Here is a 27,292-nt window from a genome sequence, read left to right on the forward strand (position 1 = left end):
AATGTGCATGCTCAGCACCTCGCGCATGTGCAATGCAATCCAATATGGCGGCGCCCTGCAGAGGTGCATGTGCACTCCCCCACTGGCCGCCGCACACCCCCGCAATGCTCCCACCTGCAGCGGAGGTAAGGGGCTAATGTGAGCCCAGAGGGAGACCCTGCCACACAGATGCAATTTTATGGATAATACTATTACTACTGTATTTCTATTATCTATACTTTATTCCACAGAGTTGTTCTTTTATCCATTTCATTTTAGTGGTATACCTATTGCTACTGTTTACTGGTTGAATAAAGCTGGACACTTAATTTAGATATTAGTACTTTTTTGTGCAGATTCTCATTTTGGTGTTGAAGCTCAAGTAGTTTATCACTGCAAACATACTTTTTTTTTATATACAGGGATCTTGTGTACAATATAATATTGTCTTAGCAACAAATCCTGTTTGATGCTCATTAAGTAGCCTTTCAACAAATGAACAGTAACTTATGAAAACAATGTATTTTTTATCGCTCATATCAAAATCTTTAATCAATCTTTGTAGAATCATCAATTAAACAAATTTCTTCTTATATTCTAGTAGCTGTGAGTTGTGATATGCAGATTTCAGTATTTTGTAATATATTGTCGCATGTCCAAACCATGTGAGAGAGGCTTTATTTGATGCGGTTTCACTTTAGCTCTTCAAATCCGAGCGATATGACCAAAATGTCTCAACTAACTAATTCTAGTAGCTCTGTTAAGTACCAATGCTAAATCCGCTTAAAACAAACTCAAATTTTTTTTCTTGACACCCCAGGGGTGTCGAAAGCAGCTTAATAGATGTGAACTAGTATCACAAAAAGCAACACATCAATTCTGGGGTGCTCAACATGTCGTCAGTGATTAAATGTGCCTAATCAAGTATTCTATTTTAATGTATGCCATTCTGCAGTATTTTCTAAGTCATGATGTACAATAGCAAATATTTTGAGGGTACAGGGTACCCTGTTAAAATATCTATACAAATAAACGTGTAACCCCCTGTGTTTGCTTTCAGCACAAGACATGGCCCCTTTAAGAATTACATTCCACTGGACCATGTGACTGTGCTTAGCCAGTGTAATGACAGTTGGTGACAGTTGGAAAGGGAGCTGAGGGAGTGAGGGTGTGCAGGCCCATCCTGCACAGAGAGTCCTGCAGGACCCCTAAGAGAGAGAGAACTGCAAAGAGAGAGAGAGATCATTGCCCCACTTGACCAGTGCATGCAGCAGGGCCCAGCAGGGACCAGGACCTGACAGTGCAGAGGGAAGCAGGCAGACAGATGCTACTATAGAGAGAGATTAGGGAGCCCAGATGTGCATGAATTACACCAGGCTGACCCACAAAGGATATAAGCTGCAGTTATATTGCCATCACAGTTTGATCTTTGTGAAGCACCAGTCCTTCAACACACACACAGTTTATGAGCTACAACGATTGTGCTAGCACACCAGCATCTACAGGCCAGTACCCCATGATTGGGAAGATGGACAGAGATAAAAGTTATTATTTGTTTGCGCTGCGTTCGCACTGTTGGTATAGTTTAAGTATGTGTGTATGGAGTGATTCTGAGATTAAGAGTCACCGTACTGATTCATATAATAATAATAATAATAATAATAATAGCCCCTGTGGAGCTTACAATCTATGTTTTTGGTGCCTGAGGCACAGGGAGATAAAGTAACTTGCCCAAGGTCACAAAGAGCTGATACCGGGAATTGAACCAGGATTTGAACCCCTGCTTCAAACTCAATGCCAGCCAGTGTCTTTACTCACTGAGCCACTCCTTACATATGTGATATGTAATACCACAAATTATAACTATATGTGTATATAATGTTTGTTATAATTCATTACCACTGTGTTTTGTCTAGTCACTACAGTCTCACACAACATGTACCACATACTATAAAAATTAAACTGGAACCAATAGGCCTCAGGTTCCCACCTCAGTGATAGGCTATATAATCTGATGTAAAATAAAGAGGGGTTACAAACGCATTGCTACAAAGTACTTTTTTTTAAATAATCTTCCCCCATGTCTCCTTAAATTTCAGGTTGACTCATTTAAAAGCCAAATCCTAATTAGCTGGCTAGTTAAACCCCCACACAAACACTCACTTCCTCATTGTCAACATGGATTCTTTCAGAATGTGTGCTTCATACAACAGAGACGCAGAGCAAGAGAGAGTAGACGTGGACTTGGCGAGGGCATAGGCCATGCGTCTATAGGCCCAGAACTACCTTGGACGGCCTCACAGAGAAGGTGGTTGTGAGCAGATACAGGTTGAGTTTAGAAGCCATTTTAACTCTTTATGAAAGTTGAGGGGAGACCTAGAGCCCCTGACCGGCAGAGGTCTTGCCGTCCCATGCCATGTTAAAATGTTGTACTCATTACATTTTCTCACTTCCGTTTCTTTTCAGTCAACTGTGGACATAGTAGGCAGGGATTCGCAGCTAACATTTTTGGCGTGCTCTTAGCCAGTTTCTATGCGCATTGAATGGAATCACTAGGAATTATATACATTTTCCAAGTGAGCAGATAGACTGGCAGGAACTCAGGATTGGCTTTTACAACATAGCCGGGTCACCAGATGTGATGGGTGCAATTGTTTGCACACATGTTGCGCTGACCCCACCTCATAAAAGAGAGGAGGTTTTTGCAACCAGAAACCTTACCCCTCCCTTAATGTGCAGTTCGTATGTGATGTGCACAAGAAAATTCGGCAATAGCCATATACAGTATGCAGGTTCCTGTCAAGATTACTATATACTGTGTCACTCATTAGTATTCTGTGCATTTGAGGCGGATAAATATGTCACAGGATGGCTGTTGGGTGAGTAAAGGGAATGCCAAATGGACTGTGCCACTTAATTGTAGGTTATAAATGTTGACATGTAAAACAGCTGAGTGTTTTAATTGCACTTGCATACAAACGTTATTGTAATGTATTGAAAATGTTCACAATCACAGAATAGTCTCTCACTTTTTGGTGAAGCTAAATGCATGCTCTTTTCACTAGCTTTTCTACTGTTTTTATGTAGTGCATTATTGTTCAACTCCAATCCTATATAACAACCAACAACACGTCATTTTGTAAGGATATCCCTGCCTCAACTCAGGTGGTTCAATCACAATAACTATATGTGTATATAATGTTTGTTATAATTCATTACCACTGTGTTGTGTCTAGTCACTACAGTCTCACACAACATGTACCACATACTATAAGAATTAAACTGGAACCTATAGGCCTCAGGTTCCCACCTCAGTGATAGGCTATATAATCTGAGGTAAAATAAAGAGGGGTTACAAACGCATTCCTACGAAGTACCTTTTTAAAATAATCTTCCCCCATGTCTCCTTAAATTTCAGGTTGACTCATTTAAAAGCAAAAGCCGTCATTTTGTAAGGATATCCCTGCCTCAACACAGGTGGTTCAATCAGTATGTATCAGCCAGTGATTAATACACCTGTGATGAAGCTGGCATACCATCAAACTCCGACACGTTGGTTCTTTTTTGGAGGAGTGTTGTTGTTAACCACTGTTTCATGTGATAGCACATTACACATACCTACCCAATTAACCACATAATTACATGGTAAAATGTGACTTGATATCTGTTCTTGCTCTCTTACAGGTGATGCAAGATATGGAAACGGATCCTTGCCCGATTGGCTAACCCTCAAACTCCTGCAGAAGCACGTTGTAATGCGGCACACACATCCATACACAGAGTCATTGAGGGGACACTGGTGTAAGGCCGCCACCCACGGCGTCCGCTTCTGTCCTTACCTCCGCTGCCGGGCCACGCGGCATCCGGTCCCGTGGTCTCTCCTCTCTCCCTCCATCCACCCCGCACATGCGCCCCACCGGGACAGACCCCCGCGCGCGTCGACGGCTTCTGCCTTCCTTCCTGGAGTGCTCCCGCCTCCCCTTCTGTCGCGCGTGTTGCGCGCGTCACACGCACGTGAAAATGCCACTATGTCCATCTCCACTGCCGCCAATGTACTTGTTCCTCCCACACCTGCCCTGCATCTTGCCTCAGCCTATCAGCGCTCTACCTTCATCTGACATCACCGCTGGTAGTTCTCATTGGCTCCTATCAGTATTTAGTGCTACCAGCCCAAAGCTGATTGCTGAGCATAGTCAGTCTCTGGTTGTGCTTGCTACAAGCTACTTCGCAGTCTGCTCTTGTATTCCGTTACAGACCCTTGCTTGAATCTGGACTCCCGACCTCTGGCATCCTCGAACCCCGGCTCGCCTTACAGACTTCTACCTTCTCCTCTCCTCGACTTTGGCTTTGGACTTTGACTACTCTTGATCTCTCCGACCCCGACTCTGGCAAGTACCTCTACGATTCTACACTCTCCTGCCCCGACCCAGGCTATCCACACTACTCTGCTTACCGGACCCGCTCACGCGGCTGTAGGGCGGTGGTTTTCCTGTATCCCCACCTCGGCCTCGCAGTCCAGTCCGGTTTGTGGTGAGCACTCCTATAGTCCCGTGACAACTGGGACTTGTCGGTTCAGACGTCTGGATAGATTTGATAGTGCCCTACAGTACTCGCCTGTGATTTTTGCTGACAGTTATTGCTTGCTACATTCTGCACAACATTGCACTACGTAATTCAATAGGGAAAGGGAAAGAGGGGGAAAATTGGTCCTGCTCAGCTAACAGATTAAACTTTCTGGAGTGGTGCTATCTGGGATAGAGACTATGGACATTAGGAGAGAAAAGGTCCCATAAGATGCACTCCCCTCCCCTATAAATAAAATTGTTATTTTATCATACCAGGCGCTATTATTTAGGTTTTAAACTATTTTTTTTTCTTTATTAATAATAAAATTGGTATTTTATCACCAGTGGAGGGGAGTGTATAATATGGGATCTTTTTCTCTCCTAATGTTCAACATTGCACTAAGCCATAATCTCCCAGGCAACATAGATGCGAATGGAGGCCAATCCTCATGTGCCTGCTGAAGGTGTTAGGGAGCACACAACTAGGGGGGGGAGTAGGCCCAGGAACATGTTATTACCCTTTTCCCAATAAATCTCACCTCACCCATGGCTGTTATATACATGCAGGAGAGGGGGTTCATGGTGTGCATGGAGACTAAAAATGGGCATTACTGAGCTTTTACGCCATTCTGTTTCAAGTTGCGTTATGTTTCTACAATATAGTTGTCTTATACTTCTAATATAACACAAATTGTTAGCTGGTCTAAATAATGTATAAATGTACGAAATTTGTACATTATATTTTGCACTACAATTTTTTATAAGAGTTTGTATTGATAGCTTTTGATACTTATGTATTGGCTATTTATTGGGTCTAAGATCTTTAATCACAGTGTTCTTTAGCTTATTTCAATGTCCATATTATGGTTGTTTGGCAACCATATCGCCAATATTGAATACATATAATGTGTTATACATCTGTGTGTTGAGAGGTAACTAAACCTGGCATGTATGTGTAAATTAAGTGGTCATTAGTCCTTCATTAACAATGCTAAACACAAGCATTACTGCATAACCTTATGGCCTGTGTTTGATGCTCTCACATTACTAATCAAAAGTCACCTCATCTGATTTTTGTGCAAATGTAGTACCAGCAATGTCCTTTTTTTTATGTTGGTCTTGTAAGTAGTAATACATGGGCCAAAATGGAACACTAATGTACATAATTGGCTAATTAAAGTATTTGTCTAATAGTGCAACTGTCTTAAGTGTTAACCTTCTGTAGGTGTTCATTAATCCGAAACCAAAGATTACAAATGTTATTGGTTAAGAATCGGTGCAAACATGTAAATTGACTTTTGCTATTTTGCAGGTTAAAGATTAGCTAAGAAGAATTTACAGACCCAATCTTTCAACATAATACAAATGTTGCACGCTCTGTTTATACGTAAGTGGAAAAGGTCTTGCTATTTCGGTTTGTAAGGTAGAAAAGGAAAATGCTTACATTAGTTTTAATACTATTCATTTGGGACAATGTACAGACAGATTTAGCCACAATAATGGAGGGAAGGGGGGAGAAATTCATCTTAAACAGGCCATGGTGATGGTTGTCCTGTATGTATGTTACCCATATCAGTTTCGTATAACTTTTTCTGTGATTTTGTTCTGCATTCTTTATTTTAATTATTTAGTTAAATATGTTGATTAAACTAATACGAATGTATGTGGCTAAACATTATACCAACTTTTCTATTATTGTTTCTTGATATTTTTTGTCAATAAATGTATTCTTCATGGATTTAATTTGGCTCTCATAGTCCTCCCTTTTTGAGCAGTTCCTCTTTAAGCATCTGAATTCACTGCTTGCTGTAATATATTACAGAAAATATCAAGAAACAATAATAGAGGATGCAATTAACAAAGTAGATCTTATTGATAGGGCTATTATGCTAGTGTATAGAAAACAAGAAATTAAACCAACCACAGAGAGAGAATTTATTCCTTTCTTAACTAAATTTAGTAATCAGTCAGGTAAAATTACAAAAATTCTAAAAAAGCACTGGCATATGTAGCATGGCTGGTCCAGACTGCCTCTCTACCCCCTGTCACGTAAGCCCTTAGTAGCTACATGCTGTGACAGGCTATGCTGACTCTCTGAGTGACAGAAGTGGTGGTGACATAGAAATCTGTGTGCGGCCTATCATGGTGCAGATCCTGTGCCCACCCCTTCTGAGCCTCAGGGAGGACGTGACCAAATTATAGTCAGTCCAGCTCCCACCTGTCACGCTGTGCTCACCACAAACAAGACGAGACCCCGGTACCGAGATGGAAGTAGTAATAAACACCAGTCACAGGCACGGGGGCCACGTCCGGAGTGTAAGTTTGTCTTGGCAGCCGTGTCAGGGATATAGAGATCAGAGTAGTCTTTATACTTGCCGAGTTCAACGTAGAAGATATCCGGAGCATAGAAGGTACTTTTGTGGAGGTCAGGGTTTGAGAGGAGCGAGGAGTCTGAGATAGCCAAGATCAGGAACCAGAGGTCGGAGTAGTCAAAGCAAGCCGGTTCGGTACACAGAAGATCAAAACACAGGACAGGGACAAGGCAGGACCAGCAAGGGTAAACACAGGTAACAAGTATCTATTCTCAGCCAATGTGCCTATGACATTGGTGAGCATAAATAGGCTGGATCAGCCAATCCCCAAGGGGGGTGGAGCGGGGCGCAGTCTCCGTGGCGGCTGTGATAGGTCCAAGGCTCAACGAGCAGGTGTAGCTATTTGTGCAGCTTAAAGAATGTTGACACGGAGCTTGGGGGCGTGGCCACGTGACATGTGCGAGAGCCGTGCACAGGTAGTGTGCAGCGTGATACGGAGGTGGAGCCTAAGTTCTCGGCGTCGGATGATGCCATCCTGGCGCGTATGTGCGCTGCTGCACGTCAGGTAAGGAGTGCGGTCAGTTGGCACCCAGTGCGTGCGCGGTGGTGCTCGGGAGGATGCGTGGGTCAGTTGCAAGTCCATAGTCCTTACACCACCCTCCTGGGGTGAGGAAGCAAGGAGGTCTCAAGAATAGCAGAGAGCAAGCACCATCCAAAGACCTGGAATCCTCTGTGACCCCTGCATCCTCTGTGTGTGTGTACCATCTGCAGTGTGCGAATAAAGCCCTTTTGTTTATATATACCTGCCTGAGTTCTCAGTCTATTGGGCAAGGGTGTGAAAGAAGTCTGCTTTAGTGGGGACTGTCTCGGGAATCCTGGAGCCCACTGAAGCTGGAGGGGCTGACACCCTGAGCTGAACATCAGTATCACCAAAAGACTGTCCTATTCCCCACACTATCGCGGGCCACTCAGCTCTCCTGGACACTCACAGGTATGACCGCACCACAAACACCTGTAGCAGCAGCAACATCTCCCAGAGGGGAGGAAGGGGGGGGGGGGGGACACACGACAGTGCTACACATATACTCAAAAAAGATGAGTGCTTTTGGGAGATTATTAAAGATCAACCTGATGTAATCTTTTCAAGGGCTCCTAATTTGAGACAAAAATTGGCACCGAGTTACCTTAAGACAAAAAAAGAAGATTGCTGGTTAAGTAAAGCATCAAAGGGCTTTTTCAAGTGCCTAAATTGTAGGGTATGTAATAATAATAAAAGACAAGAATCGAAGATAAGAGTTTAATTGTACAACTTCATCAATTAATTATACAATAAAATCAAATATATCCTGCAGTAGCAAGGGAATTGTCTATGTGCTTGAATGCAGCTGTAAGCTCCAGTATGTGGGCAGAACAATACGTAAGTTAAAAACTAGAGATGGGGAACACATATGGAATATTATTATTGGATTAGAAACCCTCACAGCGTGTCCAAACATTACAAAATGGTACATAACCAAGATCTAGGATGCCTAAAGTTCTGGGGTATGGAACAGGTCATTCATGATTGAAGGGGGGTGGGGTGGGGGGGGTTAGCGGGGGGAGATTTTGTACAGAAAATATCCCAGAGAGAATCCTTTTGGATTTTCACCCTGTTGACTTTAGTACCGAAAGGACTTAATATAGACATGGACAACGCTGCCTTCCTTTGACATTCTTCTCCACTCCCTGCATTTTAAATGTTATCATTGTGTGCATATATCCTTCAATATTATGTGATGTGTACAGCTCTGATATATATTAGGTTTTCTATCATTGTATGTAACATCTGGAGTGTGGACTACTTTTATTCCAAAACCTTATCTATATTTTATTGCTGCTCTTTTTAGTAATTATTATACCTTCTCATTATGAAGTGTTAACATTTTGTTTTAATCTATTCCACCTCATTGGTGTATGTTATGCCTGTAATATAGCTATTTTAATACACACTCTACTGTATGTTATTAAGTGTAAGTAATATGAGTGCATTGGATTGTATGCATCTACTGATTTCAGTTAGAGTAGCACTTATCTGACAGCTGCAACACCTAAGCACCAATTTAGATCGCAATATAAGTATATCATGTCCCCACTGAGCTACATCACTGAGGAAGCTTTTAGGGAAACGCGTTTGATGATTGCTGAGCACCACAGGCCACCGTCGTTCACAAAGACTGCCACTGGATTGTATATTTTCTGTGTATTTTTTCTGCTCTCAGACTTTGAGCTCTCCCCAGGGAAAGTTTCATGTTTTACCTGTTCGTGCAGCCAGTGCTGCTGTGTAAATTGCAACATAGTTATTACATATCACCTTTTCCACAAGCCATTAGTCAGTTGCTTTGGCAATCTGCCAATGCTCATAGTTTGAGATTGGTTTAGCCCTCTCCCCCTGCCCTTCTCTGTTAATTAGTATGCCCTTTTGGCTTGTTCCTGTCTGGAAAGAAAAGTGTGCTCTCTTTTACCATCATCAGACAAAGTGAGTAGACACATCTTCCACTGCTCCCTTAGAAAGGTATTCCTTTTTACCTTCCCCTGATAGAAAAGCCACTTTCTCTCAAATAAGATACTTCGCCTCCAAGAGATATTTCCTGCCACAAGTACTTTTATATTACTGTAAGCCCCACTCAATACAGTTGAAGGAAATAGAAGGACTTTGTGTGCTTTAAAAAGGGGATGAGTTTATGCTACATGGATCTTCTCACAAGTGAGCCTGGATCCAGAAAAGCCACTGTCCAATCAGCTGCCGACCTCCACGGACGTTTGTGCGCATGCGCAAACCTTACTTCAAGAAGGGCTAACACAGAAAGGCTCCAACCTGGCTGTGCACAAGCCAAAGGAATCACAAGGATGGCCATACGAGGATTTAAGGGGGTTAAAGAGTAGCTGATACGGATACCATGTGGACTACATGCTAACAAAGGAGGAGTGACAGATGTGGAAGGGCAGAATCAAGTTGGATAGAGACAGTGCTGGAAAGCTATTCACAAATGCCCATGTGAATTATCTGTTTGTGAGTGCATCCGGTTTTCTTATCTATTGTTATTACATTTTTATTATGCTATGTTCTTTCTTTCTCTACTTTTTAAAACCACACTTTATTGGATGATGTGAAGTATATACCCTGTTACATCCCAGCTACATTCTATACACATGTAAGTGTTTTTATTTTCACATATTTTATCTAGTATATGCTGCATCTAGATATACTTTTACTATACCATTGTGTATTTGTTTTCATCTTCCCTATCTATACATTGGGGATGACTGCTTGAGTCTATGCACTGGAGGACTTTTCCTTTTTCCTACAATCTGTTTCTGGAGGGACTGGAACTACCTCCTTGAAATCTAGCTGTGGGACTAAAGTACATTATTAATATTTATTATTTCAATTTGCATTGGTTTTAGATAATATTAGCTCCTGGTCAATTAGTTAGGGCTGCTATTTCTTTTTCCATTACTGATGAATAATGGCCGGAATTTTAACCAATCAGAGAGCAGGGATTTCAATAATGCCCGGAATTTTACAGCTTTAGCCTATAATCCTTAAATAACGTATGGTTATTTTTGTGTGCTAATGATGTGCAAAAGAGGCGTTCCCCCTAACATTGCATATCCACTAACGGTCATTCAGGCTAACACTGGGGGAGAAAGAGCCATATTTTACTTGTGTCCCAAGTACTATATGTCACCCCAAATACACCTTTAGACAACATGTGGTGAGATGCCTGAACACTAAAAGGAGCACACCAAAGTCATTTAAATCACTTAAATTAGCATATACAGCTAAACCCCGTTATAACGCGGGTCTCGGGGTCCACCCCGAGACCACCGCGTTACTAACGGGGTCGCGGAAAAAAAAATGGCCGCCGCGCTTTAGCGCATATTCATCCCGCGGGACAGGAGATGGGAGCGGGCATGTCCCTCCGCTCCCCGCTTCCCCCTGTCACCGCGGGACAGCCCGCGGGCAGGAGATGGGAGCGGGGATGTCCCTCCTGTCCCCGCTTCCCCCTGTCACCGCGGGACAGGCCGCGGGGCAGGAGATGGGAGCGGGGATGTCCCTCCTGTCCCCGCTTCCCCCTGTCACCGCGTGACAGCCTGCGGGGCAGGAGATGGGAGCGGGGATGTCCCTCAGGTCGCCGCTTACCTCAGATCCCGCTGCCTGCATGGAGGTGGTAGCGGTGGGGTTTCTTCTCCCCACCGCTGTCCCTGGCGCTCCCGCTGCCTGCGCGGGAGGAGGGGGGGGAGCGGGTGGTGGTGCTGGTCGCGGCCTTTCCTCTGCTCCGACCCCACCCCCCGTCTGTGTAGAGTGAGAGAGTGTGTGTGTGTATGTATATATGGGAGAGAAAGTGTGTGTGTGTATGTGGGTGTGAGTGTGTGTAAGTGTCTGTGAGTGTGTGTAAGTGTCTGTGAGTGTGTGTAAGTGTCTGTGAGTGTGTGTAAGTGTCTGTGAGTGTGTGTAAGTGTCTGTGAGTGTGTGTAAGTGTCTGTGAGTGTGTGTAAGTGTCTGAGTGTGTGTGTAAGTGTGTGTGAGTGTGTGTGAGTGTGTGTGAGTGTGTGTGAGTGTCTAAGTGCCTGTGAGTGTCTGTGAGTGTCTGAGAGTGTCTGAGAGTGTCTGAGAGTGTCTGTGAGTGTCTGTGAGTGTCTGAGAGTGTCTGTGAGTGTCTGTGAGTGTCTGTGAGTGTCTGTGTGTGTGAGTGTGTGTGAGTGTGTGTGAGTGTGTGTGAGTGTGTGTGAGTGTCTGTAAGTGTCTGTGAGTGTCTGTGAGTGTCTGTGAGTGTCTAAGTGTGTGTAAGTGTGTGTGAGTGTGTGTGAGTGTGCGTAAGTGTGCGTAAGTGTGCGTGGGTGTGCGTGAGTGTCTAAGTGTGTGTGAGTGTGTGTGAGTGTGTGTGAGTGTGTGAGTGTGTGAGTGTGTGTGAGTGTGTGTGAGTGTCTGTAAGTGTGTGTGAGTGTGTTTAAGTGTGTGTGAGTGTCTGTGAGTGTGTAAGTGTGTGTGAGTGTGTGTGAGTGTGTGTGAGTGTGTGTGAGTGTCTGTGAGTGTCTGTGAGTGTCTGTGAGTGTGTGTGCGTAAGTGTACAGGCAAAATACATCTGTTAAAGTGCAGTTTTATATAATAATTGTGTGCAGTGTGCAGTGTGTGTGCAGTGTGCAGTGTGTGTGCAGTGTGTCAGTGTGTGCATTGTGAGCAATGAGCAGTGTGTGTGCAGTGTGAGCAATGAGCAGTGTGTGTGCAGTGTGCAGTGTGTGTGCAGTGTGTCAGTGTGTGCAATGAGCAGTGTGTGTGCAGTGTGAGCAATGAGCAGTGTGTGTGCAGTGTGTGCAGTGTGTGCAGTGTGTGCAGTGTGAGCAATGAGCAGTGTGCAGTGTGTGTGCAGTGTGTGTGCAGTGTGTGTGCAGTGTGTGTGCAGTGTGTGTGCAGTGTGAGCAATGAGCAGTGTGTGTGCAGTGTGCAGTGTGTGTGCAGTGTGAGCAATGAGCAGTGTGTGTGCAGTGTGCAGTGTGTGTGCAGTGTGTGTGCAGTGTCAGTGTGTGCCGTGTGAGCAATGAGCAGTGTGTGTGCAGTGTGCAGTGTGTGTGCAGTGTGAGCAATGAGCAGTGTGTGTGCAGTGTGCAGTGTGTGTGCAGTGTGTCAGTGTGTGCAGTGTGAGCAATGAGCAGTGTGTGTGCAGTGTGTCAGTGTGTGCAGTGTGAGCAATGAGCAGTGTGTGTGCAGTGTGCAGTGTGTGTGCAGTGTGTCAGTGTGTGCAGTGTGAGCAATGAGCAGTGTGTGTGCAGTGTGTCAGTGTGTGCAGTGTGAGCAATGAGCAGTGTGTGTGCAGTGTGTGTGCAGTGTGCAGTGTGTGCAGTGTGTGTGCAGTGTGTGTGCAGTGTGTGTGCAGTGTGTGTGCAGTGTGTGCAATGAGCAGTGTGTGTGCAGTGTGCAGTGTGTGTGCAGTGTGTCCAATGAGCAGTGTGTGCGCAGTGTGCAGTGTGTGTGCAGTGTGTGTGCAGTGTCAGTGTGTGCAGTGTGAGCAATGAGCAGTGTGTGTGCAGTGTGCAGTGTGTGTGCAGTGTGAGCAATGAGCAGTGTGCAGTGTGTGCAGTGTGTGTGCAGTGTGTCAGTGTGTGCAGTGTGAGCAATGAGCAGTGTGTGTGCAGTGTGTCAGTGTGTGCAGTGTGAGCAATGAGCAGTGTGTGTGCAGTGTGTGTGCAGTGTGCAGTGTGTGCAGTGTGTGTGCAGTGTGTGTGCAGTGTGTGTGCAGTGTGTGTGCAGTGTGTGTGCAGTGTGAGCAATGAGCAGTGTGTGTGCAGTGTGCAGTGTGTGTGCAGTGTGTCCAATGAGCAGTGTGTGTGCAGTGTGCAGTGTGTGTGCAGTGTGTGTGCAGTGTCAGTGTGTGCAGTGTGAGCAATGAGCAGTGTGTGTGCAGTGTGCAGTGTGTGTGCAGTGTGAGCAATGAGCAGTGTGTGTGCAGTGTGCAGTGTGTGCAGTGTGTGTGCAGTGTGTCAGTGTGTGCAGTGTGAGCAATGAGCAGTGTGTGTGCAGTGTGCAGTGTGCAGTGTGTGTGCAGTGTGTCAGTGTGTGCAGTGTGAGCAATGAGCAGTGTGTGTGCAGTGTGTGTGCAGTGTCAGTGTGTGCAGTGTGCAGTGTGTGTGCAGTGTGTGTGCAGTGTGTCAGTGTGTGCAGTGTGAGCAATGAGCAGTGTGTGTGCAGTGTGCAGTGTGTGTGCAGTGTGTGTGCAGTGTGTCAGTGTGAGCAATAAGCAGTGTGTGTGCAGTGTGCAGTGTGTGTGCAGTGTGGCAGTGTGAGCAATGAGCAGTGTGTGTGCAATGAGTGTGTGCAGTGTGTGCAGTGTGCAAAACCATTTTTTTTTTTTTTTAAACGGGAGCCACGGGAAAACCGCGTTATAACCGAATCGCGGTATAACGAGGCGCGTTATAACGGGGTTTAGCTGTATTGGTTAAAAGGGGTTTAAATGACTATGGGCCTCATGCAGTAAGCGTTGATAAGGGAATTATCGCCATTTTATAGGCAAAATTGGGTTTGAGATTCAGTAAGCGCCGATAAGTGCTTGATTTCGCCAGGTTTCGGAGCCGATTATTTTGTTATGGCCATTCGCCTGCCGATAAGCCTGTTTTCGCCACTGATCGCCACTTTTTTAAATCGGCTGGATTCAACAAAAAAAAACAGCTTATCGGGCCTGATCGGCACTACGAAATTGAGATGTTATGGCCAATTTCTCCCGCCAACTAAAGTTGGCAGTTTGGAGGGGAGAACGATCGCTAAGGCTGCCGCAACGGCACTTAGAAAAAAAAAACTTCTGTACATCAATGGAGTCAATGGAGCGGGGACGTATAACAGTATAGTACTGTTTACGTTTCATTGCTCACAATACAAACGTCATTTGCATTACAGTGTGGGGCATTCCCTGCATTGTGTCACAGCTGATGTGTATTATTTGCATAACATTATACTTTTACATGTTTGCAGCATTTGCGGGTCACATTACTCATCATGTGATGATGTGCCAAGGGAAAATACTATACTCAACTCTTAAAGGAGAACCTCACATCATATCACACATTTTAATGAACTGAGCGACAATTATTTACATGATGTTACACATGTCACACATGTCACACATACACAGTATATTCATCTTCCTTTACATTACACAATGCTAGTAATGTGTCACGCATCTTTAAACGTTCATGTACATCTGTATTCTCATGTTTACATATACTTTTGGGTCCTCCCTATTTTCATGACGTCACTTATTGGACGCTCAATCACATTGCATGTTTACATTGTAACCGTAGCATTACAAGCACTTCAACCTAACTTATACACACATGTACAGTAATTCAGCATTGGGACACCTTGTTAACTCATTCTATACCAACTATCCTCCTTACAGAAATGCATGCATATGCACACGACTATTCATTGTTGTCAACATGTCACAATAACATGCCTAATTACACATGTTACACCAAACTTTTCCCACGTCAATCTCAGCCTTTTTGCCTAATTACATGACTGACTGTTGCGTTCACAAGTGTTACATGCATTGCACATGCAACTATTTATTTGCAAGCAATGTTTCTACAAAGGTTCACGTCACATCATTGCCAAATATCATCATTCCCTGCAGAATACACACAACAAATACTTATAACAACAACTGCACACAGCTTGCCACAGAAGTACTTTATTATGTTAATGTAACACCTTGCATTTTACTATGTCACCTGACATCATCACATACCTATTTAAAGGACGCCCATTACCTGATCATTCACAGCTACTCATTTCAAAATGTTGAGATTGTTTAGGAGACGGAGGAACATTCTTTTCTATGACATGCTTGATGATGAAGACAATCATATAGGGTAAGGGAGGGACACACCGAGGGACAGTGACAGTGACAGGGACAGTCAGGCGGATACGACAGAGACAGGGAGAGGGACAGGAGATCAGAGGAGAAGACAGAGGAGACAACTTGTGCCTCGTCCGCGTCTGTACAGGGAGAGAACCCTGTTAGATGGGATGAGTGAGGAGGAGATTGTAAGTCGCTATCGTTTGAGTTCAGCAGCAATCTTAGCTCTTTATCAGGAGTTAAGGGGAGATTTAGATTTTTTCACAGCCAGAGGTCGTGCAGTCCCTGGGCTTGTTAAAATGCTGTGCTCATTACATTATCTTGCTTCCGCGTCATACCAGACAACTGTGGGCATAGTGGGCGGGGTCTCGCAATCTACATTCTCACGGGCCTTGACCCAGTTTCTCTATGCACTCAATAGACGCGCTAGGAATTATATTCATTTTCCTACAGAGGCGACAGAGTGGCTGGAAGTCAGGACTGGCTTTTATAATATAGCAGGGATACCATGTGTGCTGGGTGCAATCGATTGCACACATGTTGCTTTGATTGCACCTAGTCAGAGTGAGCATGTGTACCGCAATCGGAAGCACTACCATTCACTCAATGTACAGGTGGTATGTGATGCGACGATGAGGATAATGCATGTGGTACCCAAATTCCCTGGTTCCAGTCACGATTCCTCCATCCTGAGGAACTCTTCAGTCTTCCATGCGTTCGAAGAGGGACATTTTGAACATGGTTGGCTGCTGGGTGAGTACACATTTACATGTTATAACACAAAACACATTTTTATTTAGGAATGTTGGCATTGTACAATTTGATCACTAATGTCAGCTTATGTGTGCTCCATTCATTATAGGTGACTCAGGATACGAAATTAGGCCGTGGCTCTTGACTCCGGTGCTAAACCCTCAAACTGAAGCAGAGGAGAGGTACAATGCAGCCCATATATCTACAAGATCTGTTATAGAGAGGACATTTGGCCTACTCAAGACCAGATTTAGGTGTCTGGACAGAACTGGTGGGGCTCTTCTATACAAGCCTCAAAAAGTGTCTGATATTATCCTTGCCTGTTGCATTTTGCACAATGTTGCACTCAGGCACAATGTACAGTCAGACCTAGCTGAGCCTGTGGTAGACGAGCATCCCATGTAGCTGCTGAAAATGAACAAACAGCCAGTGGTGGCCAGACACGCCAGAATCTCATCAATTCATTTTTTTCTTGTAAGTAAAAACATATATGTTCCAAGTTATACTTTTATACTTACATTATGTTATCTTAACAATAATGTTTTTTTATATACCCTTCTGGTAGGACACAGATGAATATGGGTTGCACACCTTTCTTCTCTCTGCTGTGTGCACAAAGGGATGTGGCACCGGTATGTTATTGTTGCACAGGTTATATAATCCCTCTTCAATTTTACTTTAGTTGTGTGTATGTGAATACAACTGGGGTAACAAAGCACTAATATTTTAGCATTGTGTTGTTCCTTATGCTAACACAATACACATATTATGCCCATACTCATTCATGCTTCTAGTATGCTTACATACAATGTTATTGGTGCAGTGTAACATGTACATCCATATGATGTGTACACCAGCCTGATTTACATTTTGAATGTCATGAAATATACATGGTGTTGCACATTTAACACCAAATACACACTTTGCTGTGTTGTTAACGGTACTGAAGATGGCATGTCAATGTTTGCAATTTATATATTGTTCCTTTGCATTATAGGTATATCTCCAGTATGACTGATCATAGTATGTATATTTGCTGACATCTCTCATAAGATGTGCCTACATCAATCTTCCTATAATTATTTGTAGTAAAAACCCAACATATTGGTTTAAACACAAATGTTACATATATGTACTTTCTGTATCATGTATATGCATTTAGCTACTCTTGAGCTTTCATGTGCATTGTATTAGAAAATGATTACTCCCATTTCATCACATTTTATGTATGTTTCCTTATAAATTCCATTAATGTAATATAGAGGTGTTTGGAGACAAGGGGATAACTGTACTTATTTCTTTACTTACGGGAGATCATTCATCACGGATGAAATTGACTGATCATAAAACTCCATGCATGAATGCCTGCAATCACAACAATGCGTACTACATCTTATATTTAGCAATGTTGGTGTTTTGTAATGCTAGGAATTAATAGTCAACATTAATTTAAATTTGTGACATGTGTATGTATAAGTCACACGTGTGTGGATGTGTCCTACATGTACCAAGTGTTAAACTGTTAACAGAGAAGACAAATTTGTCGCTAATGTTACTGTCATTTAGCATTTATAATTTACCAATATGACAATGTTGGTAATATTTTTGGAATATAAATCACGTCACTTCATCATTATCATGATGATAATTATCAAGTATTTTCACAATTGTAACGTCAATCACGTGCACATTAGCATAGACACACTTTGTAAGACAACTGTTTGTGTCTGTATCAATTTGTATAGGATCCATGTATAACACCGACAAATGATAACACCAGCTTTATTATGGTAGCTTATATCATCATATTGACTATACTATGTATTTTTATAACGTTTAATAAACACAGTAAACTATAGTTAGTTAGGTTAATGAAATATACACAGAAACGTACTTCATTACATGATGTTGATGTCATATTCAGAACTTCATGCATTGTAGGGGACCACAACATCTGGCCAATAACATTATTTGCTACAGTCCCAAACCATTTTATCAACATACCCATGTAACAAGAGATTTTTAACAATAAATGGCTAGTTGGTTGTAAGTGTCCTTTACATTGGGAGAAGGAGTGGCTCAGTGAGTAAAGACACACACTGGCACTGAGAGTTTGAAGCAGGGGAGTCTGGTTCAATTCCCGGTGTCGGCTCCTTGTGACCTTGGGCAAGTCACTTTATCTCCCTGTGCCTCAGGCGCCAAAAAATAAATTGTAAGTTCCACGGGCCAGGGACCTCAGCCTGAAAAATCTGTCTGTAAAGCGCTGTGTACAACTAGCAGCGCTATACATGAACATGCTCATATTATAATTATTATTATTAATAATACATAGTTTCGACAGTCATACGTTCCATTACACAATATAATTCACAAATGTGTTAGCAGAGTGGGAATGGTTGTTATATATAAAACACACCATGCCATAAAATGATAGTAGTCATTAAAGAACACTCAATAAAAATTCATGAGGCACTATTTTGCAACATCATTATGTTAATTAAGTGCTTATGCAATATAGGCATAAGGGTATCACATTTTTAATTGTTTGTTAATAAGCGCTGCAAGCAATATAAAATTAGTTCCATATGTAGTATAGTAGTCGGTGACTCCTCCTCACAATCATCTCATATAAAGGTAGACTCTTCTGAAATCATACATTGATCCGATTGTATCTTCCCCGACATCTCTGAAATACAGCAAACACATGATGGTCAAATATGGCACCTTACTATATATGTATCCGTGACAACGCATTACACAGCTCTATATGATTGTGTACATACACACGTCACTCACTTATATGTTAGAAGTACAAGTGTACATCAGTATGTAATGTTTCTTTAAATTTGTAGCAGGCATAACTATGTATATGATGTGAACGTTGCCTGTATACTGAAAAATGTGCGCGCACATCTTAGTGTGCGCACGCACTTCACGCTTGGCTGCACTAACTGTTAGCGCATGCGCAAAACAAAGCGTACGTTGTGCGTTCAATACATCTTGAAAATACCATTAAACATAAAATCTTTATTTCAAATACAATGAATACGAAACTACATTCGTTCTAAACGAGTACATCTGTATTCTTTTTAAACAGACGTGTTTGGACAGAAAGGACGGCCGATAACACAATGCGCAAATGCAATACGTGTGACGTCATGTTAAACCAGCGTGAAACGCACGCTAACACTCCTCCCACTCAATTAACATTCAGCTAACGCCCAGTTGGCGCCTACAAACACTGAGCCGCACACATGACACACTGCAGTTACCGTTACTATAACAAAACATGACAGCCAATAGGCTTTGAGGCGCGCACGTCGCTTGGGGGCGGGACTTACATCCGTAATCCTTTTTAAGGACACCTTGGCCCATGACAAGGGTCCCACGTCATACGTGGTGGACCCGCTTTTAAATGTTGCATGATAACAAAACAGGTATGTGTTAGAGTTATGTTAAAATGTTGCTAATATGGTTAAAGGGATAGGAAAGTACGTATATTTATTCCGTCAGCAATGTGTACTACTCTTTCAGGTTATACTATATTGTATTCGGCAACAATTTCTTTGTGATCGCTACATGTTATGCAGTCTGCAATGTTACGCTGTATCCACGCATTGAAAGGGAAAATGGTGGTTAAAAAAAAAAAAAAAAAAAAAACATTTAAACGCACAGTCAACGCATAACGGTTGTTATATTTACCATTCTTCTAGAATTAACTGTTCGTCTGGCTGCAACTGGTCGCTCCAGAAATGCAAGGCATTTTCATCCACGCTTGACCCACCCGCTGAATCCAGTATGACACACATCTCCTCCATGAAGCGCTCATAGGAATCGCCACTGCTTTCTCCAAACAATTGGTCGGGAGGTAGGTTCATTTCTTCTGGTTCCCATTCCAATGCATTTTCAGCTGAAAGGCTTGGTACATAATCATAGTACTTTTGTTGTTGTACAATGTGGGTTTCAGGAATGGAGGGTGCAGATATTGCAGCAGGTATCGATTCACACGGAACAGTAGTAGCGGATCCATTGCTATTGGCATTAGGAATAAATATGCCTTTCACAACAATATATGTGCCCTCTTTCAGGGTAAAATGCTTTTCCTTTGCAATCTTCCAGAAACCATAGGTGTGTTCTAGCTTATCCTGCACACGTTCAAAAAAGTCATTAGTTGATAAAGTGAATCTTATTGAGGAATTAAAATTACGCGCATGCCTACGGTCTTGGTAATAAGGATATTTAGCTCGAATCAAATCATAGATTTGGCGTGTGCGTGCTTTGTGTCCGCGACTGTTTAAAATTGCTTCTGAAACCATGTACTTATAACCTAAGAGGGGATTCATATTGTTAACGAATTCATCAGCCATGTCAGAGTAGCACAAAAGATGTGTGCAGTTCTGTCTTCTTTGCTCATCAAAATGATTCTGCTTAATGGCTAACAAATTCCTGTGTTTCGTTTTCAAGGTCAACAAAAGTAACTACTTTTACTCCTTATTTCAAACGCCAATTGGATGTGTCCTTTTAATTGGTTTAAGTTTTGTGGTTAGTGATAGACGAATGTGGGAAAAACATGTATCATTTTTTTATCTCGTTTGTGAAAACATTCCTACACTTATTTCAGTAACATTGAGTTTTCTAGAAAAATATCAAAGAGCACTGTGTGAAAATAGTGCTTAGACAGCCATATCAGTAAATACACACACCTGCAAAATGAAATGTTTTTTTTCCCACATACATTTCTGTGTGTATTTGAAATTCTGGTTAACTACCTGTCTGCATGAGTTTAAATACGTGTGTATCTATATATATATAAATATATCTCTCTCATAAATATATATATATATATATATATATAAAGTGTATATTGTACTATATGTATAGTGTGTGTGTGTGTGTGTATATATGTATATATATATATATATATATATATATATATATATATATATATATATATATATATATATAATGTATATATTTTTTTTTTTTTTATATTGCAGGAGTACACACAACATATTGATGGCAGTAAGTAGGCCTTGTATGAAACCTATTTAAATGGTGATAAACATGAGTGAATTAAGTAATAAACATTTGTTTGCACCCAATAATGTTAGAGGCTCACACTTAGTATAGTTGTCAAACATTAGGCCTGTATTATTAAAATAGTGTGTTTTCACAAGGAAGCATGAAGTGTATGTTTTTTGTAAATACATCTATACCAGTTTAGATAGTACTATATATACACACACACACACACACACACACACACAGTGTGTGTCTGTGTGTGTGTGTGTGCATATATCAATACATACTACATATATATTAGTATCAATTCAGAGATGTTCTTGAAACAAGAACACATAAATGATTAAAGGACAACATTACAATGGCCACCAAAGGTAAGTAATATTTAACACAAAATCCTGCTGTACACGTACAAGAAAGATGTTTGCAGTTAAATAGGTGCTTTTATAATTGCATGAAAATAATATGCACATGCAATGATTACATCAATTAACACACCCAAATGCAATGTTTTGCTGCAAAGTCAATGGCAGCTTCTCTAAACTTAGCAACTGGCTCCTGGTGGACCATTACTGAACAGACGATTAAAACATAAATATTTATAACACTATTCATTAATTAGGAGTGTTAACATTTCCAAAACTTCACGTGTACAAGAACATACTTGAAAGTTTGGAAACAACACAGTCTTCAGCATACATACAATAGTAATTAGATAATCTGAAGTCAACAAAACAAGGCCAAAGACATATTTTCTGAATTATAACATTTATTTTTTTTGTTCCTTTTGCGAGCGAGTAACAGGCCTGCTTGTTGTCTCTTGAATTTTCCTTTTTCTTTTGCCACCAACTTTAGGCACAACAGAGCCACTTTGAGTGGCCTCTGGCACTTCACGGGCAGGGCTTGTGGCCAGTGACTCACCTACAGGGCTTTTGGGCAGTGACTGTTCACCTACGGGACTTGTGGCCAGTGACTCACCTACAGGGCTTGTGGCCAGTGACTCACCTACAGGGCTTTTGGGCAGCGATTCACCTACAGGGCTTTTGGGCAGCGATTCACCTACAGGGCTTTTGGGCAGCGATTCACCTACAGGGCTTTTGGGCAGCGATTCACCTACAGGGCTTTTGGCCAGTGACTCACCTACAGGGCTTTTGGGTAGTGACTGTTCACGGACAGGGCTTGTGCCCACTGACACATGTGAGCAAGTTGGTAGACACTGCACAAGTGATGGTTGGTCTGTTTCATGTGTGTCTTGTTTTGTTTTTGTCGCCTCCTTTGTAGGTGTCTGCTGCTGAATTTGTACAGATGGCAGCGGTAGGATGTCATCAGGAACCTGCACAGCAATGTCTGCTACTTGACCGGTAACATTTGGGCCTGGTGAATGAATATCAGATGAATGTGGTGAAAACTGACCTGCATGAACAGATCCTGGCTGTGAGGTGTTGAATTGTGGTACATTAGTCATTCTCCAGTAATTAGCTTGTGTTTGCTGAACAACTAATGCTTCGAATGAGGTGTTGATTTTTTGCAACTGTTTAGGCACTTCAATGAAGACTCTGTGGAGATGTGCCAATTGTGAAACTGTTTCTTCCTGCAGTGCAATCATCCTTTCCAGCACTGTCATCAGGTCAGAATGGCGACGATTTTCTGCTTCCACAATTTTTTCCTCAGAAGCTACAATTGCATCATATGTGGTATTTGCTGGACGTTTTGGCGGTAAAACAGTTTCAATTGGAACCTCTTCATGGTCACTTGCTTGTATTTGTGTGTCTATGGCGGCGGCGGCGGCATCATCATCATCATCATCATCATCATCATCATCAAAATCCTCTTCATCATGTTCTACAAATAAATGTACACATTATTAAATGGCATGTTAATCTCTGCTGTGTTACTATGTAATTGTACTGTGTCATAAGTAACAACTAACATGTTTCCATACGTTTTATAACCTCACATTAAAAACTACCTTGACTTAAGAATAATGTTTGGACTCAGTATGAAATATGAGTGAATGAAAACTTGCTGTAAACTCACAACTCCTACATGATAGTTAACATCACTAACACAATACAAGTTGCCTTACACTTCATTTTCACTGACACTAAGTAATCCTATTTAAAGAAGATGTGCAAAACAAATAATGAACATGACAACATAACATATAGAAGAGCACATATTATATGGCCACCAACTGATACACTCACCTTCTAGGTGTGTTGAGCTGGCTGACCCAGGTGAAGACACTTGTTCAGTCTCAGGTGACACATGTCCTTCAGGGGCAACTATATATAACAATAACATAAGTTTTACATTTACATGTGTAAATATTGAACAAACAGTTATTGTATGTTCTGTATTTATGAGTACCTAACAGCATCATTTCCTTAACCCAAAATGTGTGTGTGAAAGTGAACATAAATAGTTGTAATAACAATGTACATGCCTGTGTACTTAGAACTTTTGAGTTCCCTAACATAAAACATACTATGTTTCTGCAGTAATGCGTGAGGATAAATAGATAAAATTTGAACATAAAAATCATATGTTGTGTAGTGATATCAGTATCATAATGTACATAACTATCATGAGATGACCATTCACAATGGTTATCATGAAGGTGGTCATATTGCAAAAAGTGTTGTTTTTGGTAGAGGATATGTGTGGTACATTAATATAAGATGTGGCACACCTGAATGTGGCTGTGACTCAACAAGACAACACATGCAGTGTGTGATAATGTGTCGTTGATAGTAGTAGTTCAACTATAGATATGAGTGAACTAATGTGTGACGTACGCTTTGATAAGTAATGAGTTGTTGGGGCATTTAGTAGCTAAAGTGAAGCTTTCAAATGAGTGTGATTAACTTCAGTTGTGCTAGTCAGGTTGTAAGAACGGTATTCCCTTCCCCAAAAAGCCTAATCAGCCACACCTTTCAATTACTTGAAACAGGTGCAAATGGTGTGAACTAAGTTGACCCTAAAATGAGGCTGTAATTAGTGTGTGTGCTGAACCCCACCCCCTCTGTTGAAGTGTATGCTGTGATGAGATATTAATTGCAGCTGCTTTAACACAATGGTAGATGAGCTAAATAGTCGTGTGCAGTTTTTAAGTTATGAAAACAATGACATAAAATATGATACGTGTGCCTCATTATGCTGTCTGTATATGAGTTAAAGCAAAAATGGACCTTTTCATAAACAACTATAGATGTGTTAGTGCAAGTGATGTTTGTAGGCCGTTGCATGCAATATATTTGATGCATGCTTAAAATAGGCAGTAATGTCATGTTTGTCGGAGTAAAATAAATAAAATACACAATAATATTCTACATATTTCTGTTCTGTACCTGTAGCTAGTAATAATTTCTCATTAACATGTGTTACACATGTGTACTACCCTGTTGTTCCCCATCTTTGCCCACCATCAATTGCTTCCACTGCAGCAATGCATTTTGGGAATTCACATGTAAATGAGCACGCAATGGCACGTGCTATATTAGTTACTGCTTTTAGTAGGACTACAACATATATGTCTATTTTGAGATATATATATATACAGAATCAGACATATACATATATAGATGCAGGTATGCTTATATTGTGAAGACAGTATAAAAAGCAGTGTAACTACACTGGCGACACACTTTATTCGAGCTCGGCTAGTCCCACGAATTCGGGTATACCCGGGTGTATTGAGGTTTGTGACTGTTTTCTGCCCGAGTGCATTGAGGTATTTTCCAAGCAGGGATTGAAGCATTTTATTCCCACTGGCTGCAATACTGCACAGTATATATATATATACTGCATTACAATTCATGAATTTATGCCATCTGGTAGAAACGCGAAGCATTGCAGCCTATTAAATCCTAATCATTATCATTTAACAGATCAGCCGCCCGTCAGCCAGGCATGAACCCAGGCTGGGAAGGCAAACGCAACGGGGCTTGTCAGAGGTGAGGAGCGGCGCATTCCAGGTATCTGCCAGGTACATACTGGGTATTTGCTCGAATAAAGTGTGTCGGTGCAGTATGCAAAATAACTGTAAGCAACGACACGCCTAGTACAGTAATATTTCTCACCTGGTGGAAATTGTGAGGGGTAAATTCCTATATCACGGTCACCAGGTAAGCCTTCCACGACGACGGGAAGTAATTTTGCCCGAAGCAGCTCCTCCAATGGACTTAATATGAGACGTTGTGGTGTCGGCCCACCTCCAGTGCCAGTAGCATGCACGCGTTGGTGTTGTATTTTCTTTTTCAATTTGGACCTAATATCATCAAATCTCTTGTGACAATTCCGCTTGTCCCTCACATGATTCCCACACGCATTGACACCAATGACTATTGTGTCCCACATTTCTTTTCTGCTTGCTGAACTTGTCCGCCCTTGAAAAACATATAAAATATATGAGGTAAATTAATAATAATATAAGCACCAGTTTCCTACACTGCTAGCTGTTCCAAGAGATAGCAAACATGCTGTTTTAGGTGTAATATGTGAAGCACATGAGCATTCACTACTAAACCTATACATGTAAGCAAGCTTGCATTCATATTGTATGCAGTTATGGCAAATTGACCGCCTGTGTTTAGTTGTCCTTGTAAGGCATGAAAAAAAGCTGTGTTTCCAGACTAATTAACATAGAAAGATATTGTGAACCCATATTTGCATATGAACAAAACTCAGATGACCTAGGATCACATGTATTTGAATAATAAATGTAAAGGTACACTTACCTAGTAAATGTCCATATATACTGTCATAGTGCTCCAGAATGCCAGTGACAAGAGCTGTATTTTCCTGGTCATTGAAGCGAGGATTACGTGGCTTCTCCACACGTTTCTTCCGAGCAGGTTTAGGGTCAGAGCTTGGCTGGTGCTGACTGGACTCTCCTTCTTCCAATGGAAGAGCCTCCAAAAGCTGCCCACCAGCAAGCACGCCACCACCATCCACCCCATCAGCAACTGCGCCACCAGCAGCACTCCCAGCACCAGCACTCCCACTCCTAGCACCAGCACTCCCACTCCTAGCACCAGCACTCCCACTCCTAGCACCAGCACTCACACTCCTAGCACCAGCACTCCCACTCCCAGCAACAGCACTCCCACTCCCAGCAACAGCACTCCCACTCCCAGCAACAGCACTCCCACTCCCAGCAACACCACTCGCAGCACCAGCACTCCCACTCCCTGCAACACCACTCTCACTCTCAGCAACATCACTCCCCTGAACAGTACGTTCACTCCGACGCGTACTCGCACGAGTAGCACTCCCACTCCCACCAGCATCACTCTTCCCACGCTTTGCGGGCATACTTCCAGCACTCACAAAAAACAGACAAGAAATGTACAGCCAATCACACAAAACACTTCCACATATAAAACAAGACAAAGATGTAAACAAAACAACAATGGACAAAGCTCACCCAATACACAACAAGTCTCTCAGTCAATATGCAAATGTTCAAACAGCCAGCTCTGTGCGTCTCTCTCTCTCTCACTCCCAACAACACAGAGAATGATTAGCAGTACACGTTGCCTTTAAATATGGCGCGCAATCCAATACATGCTTGTTTCGCCTGATTCAGCAAGATTTGTGATTGGGCAACCTAACAGCACCGCGCCACGCACGCCGATACACCTGTGTGTGATCGGCTAATCATCGTGAGAGTGGGCGGATTTGTTTTCGGGTTGATTTGGAATGTATTCGGCACTTACTGCATACGGAGAGGAAAAATCGCCAATAACATGACTAATCGGTAAGATTGCCGATTTCACATAATCGACGCTTACTGCATGAGGCCCTAAATGTCTTAAAATAGCCGATATTGGCAAAAGAGGGGGCTTTGTGAGGTGGTATGGTATTGGTGAGGGTGGTCATAGTGGCTGTGGTGGTGGCAGCATGAAAAGACTACTAATGTGTGGTACTATAGAGAAAAATACAAACTGCTACTAGGAAATCATCAGCAACAGCAGTTGTACTTGACACCAAGCAGCCTTCTAGTACAAAAATAAATGCTGTACATACTAAAAGTTGTAACTTAAAGCAGCAGGAGCCGCCGCCCAACAGCACCCTCTAGGCCTTTAAGTCCGGACAACCGTTCTCATCCTGTACAAGTCAAGTAACAATAGTTTGAAGTTTAGTATTGAGATTAAGGGTGCTGTGGATGCTACCGGTTGTTTGCGCTGTGCCATTGTGAGGAGGAGGAAAGAAGGGACTCATCTAGGTATCGCTTCTTAGAGGGCACTTGAACCTACATGGGAGA

The 27,292-nt window shown here is 42.2% G+C and overlaps 1 protein-coding gene and 1 long non-coding RNA gene across 2 annotated transcripts; one reads left to right on the forward strand and one right to left on the reverse strand.

Annotated features, from left to right (window-relative positions):
- The first annotated feature begins 1,140 nt into the window (after positions 1 to 1,140).
- LOC142488515 (uncharacterized) lies at positions 1,141 to 7,656 on the forward strand. Its single transcript, XR_012799461.1, has 2 exons — positions 1,141 to 2,307; positions 3,664 to 7,656. It is a non-coding gene; the product is annotated as an uncharacterized LOC142488515 (long non-coding RNA).
- Positions 7,657 to 10,597: 2,941 nt separating this feature from the next.
- On the reverse strand, positions 10,598 to 25,477 carry LOC142488099 (uncharacterized). Its single transcript, XM_075588473.1, has 4 exons — positions 25,107 to 25,477; positions 23,232 to 23,309; positions 21,875 to 22,866; positions 10,598 to 10,627 (listed from the first exon to the last, which is right to left on the reverse strand). The coding sequence occupies exons 1-4, from the start codon at positions 25,381 to 25,383 to the stop codon at positions 10,598 to 10,600; spliced, it is 1,377 nt and encodes a 458-aa protein (XP_075444588.1). The 5' UTR covers positions 25,384 to 25,477.
- Between the last annotated feature and the right edge of the window lie 1,815 nt (positions 25,478 to 27,292).

The sequence above is a fragment of the Ascaphus truei genome, chromosome 2, assembly GCF_040206685.1.
Source record: "Ascaphus truei isolate aAscTru1 chromosome 2, aAscTru1.hap1, whole genome shotgun sequence".
In the NCBI taxonomy this organism is placed as follows: Eukaryota; Metazoa; Chordata; class Amphibia; order Anura; family Ascaphidae; genus Ascaphus; species Ascaphus truei.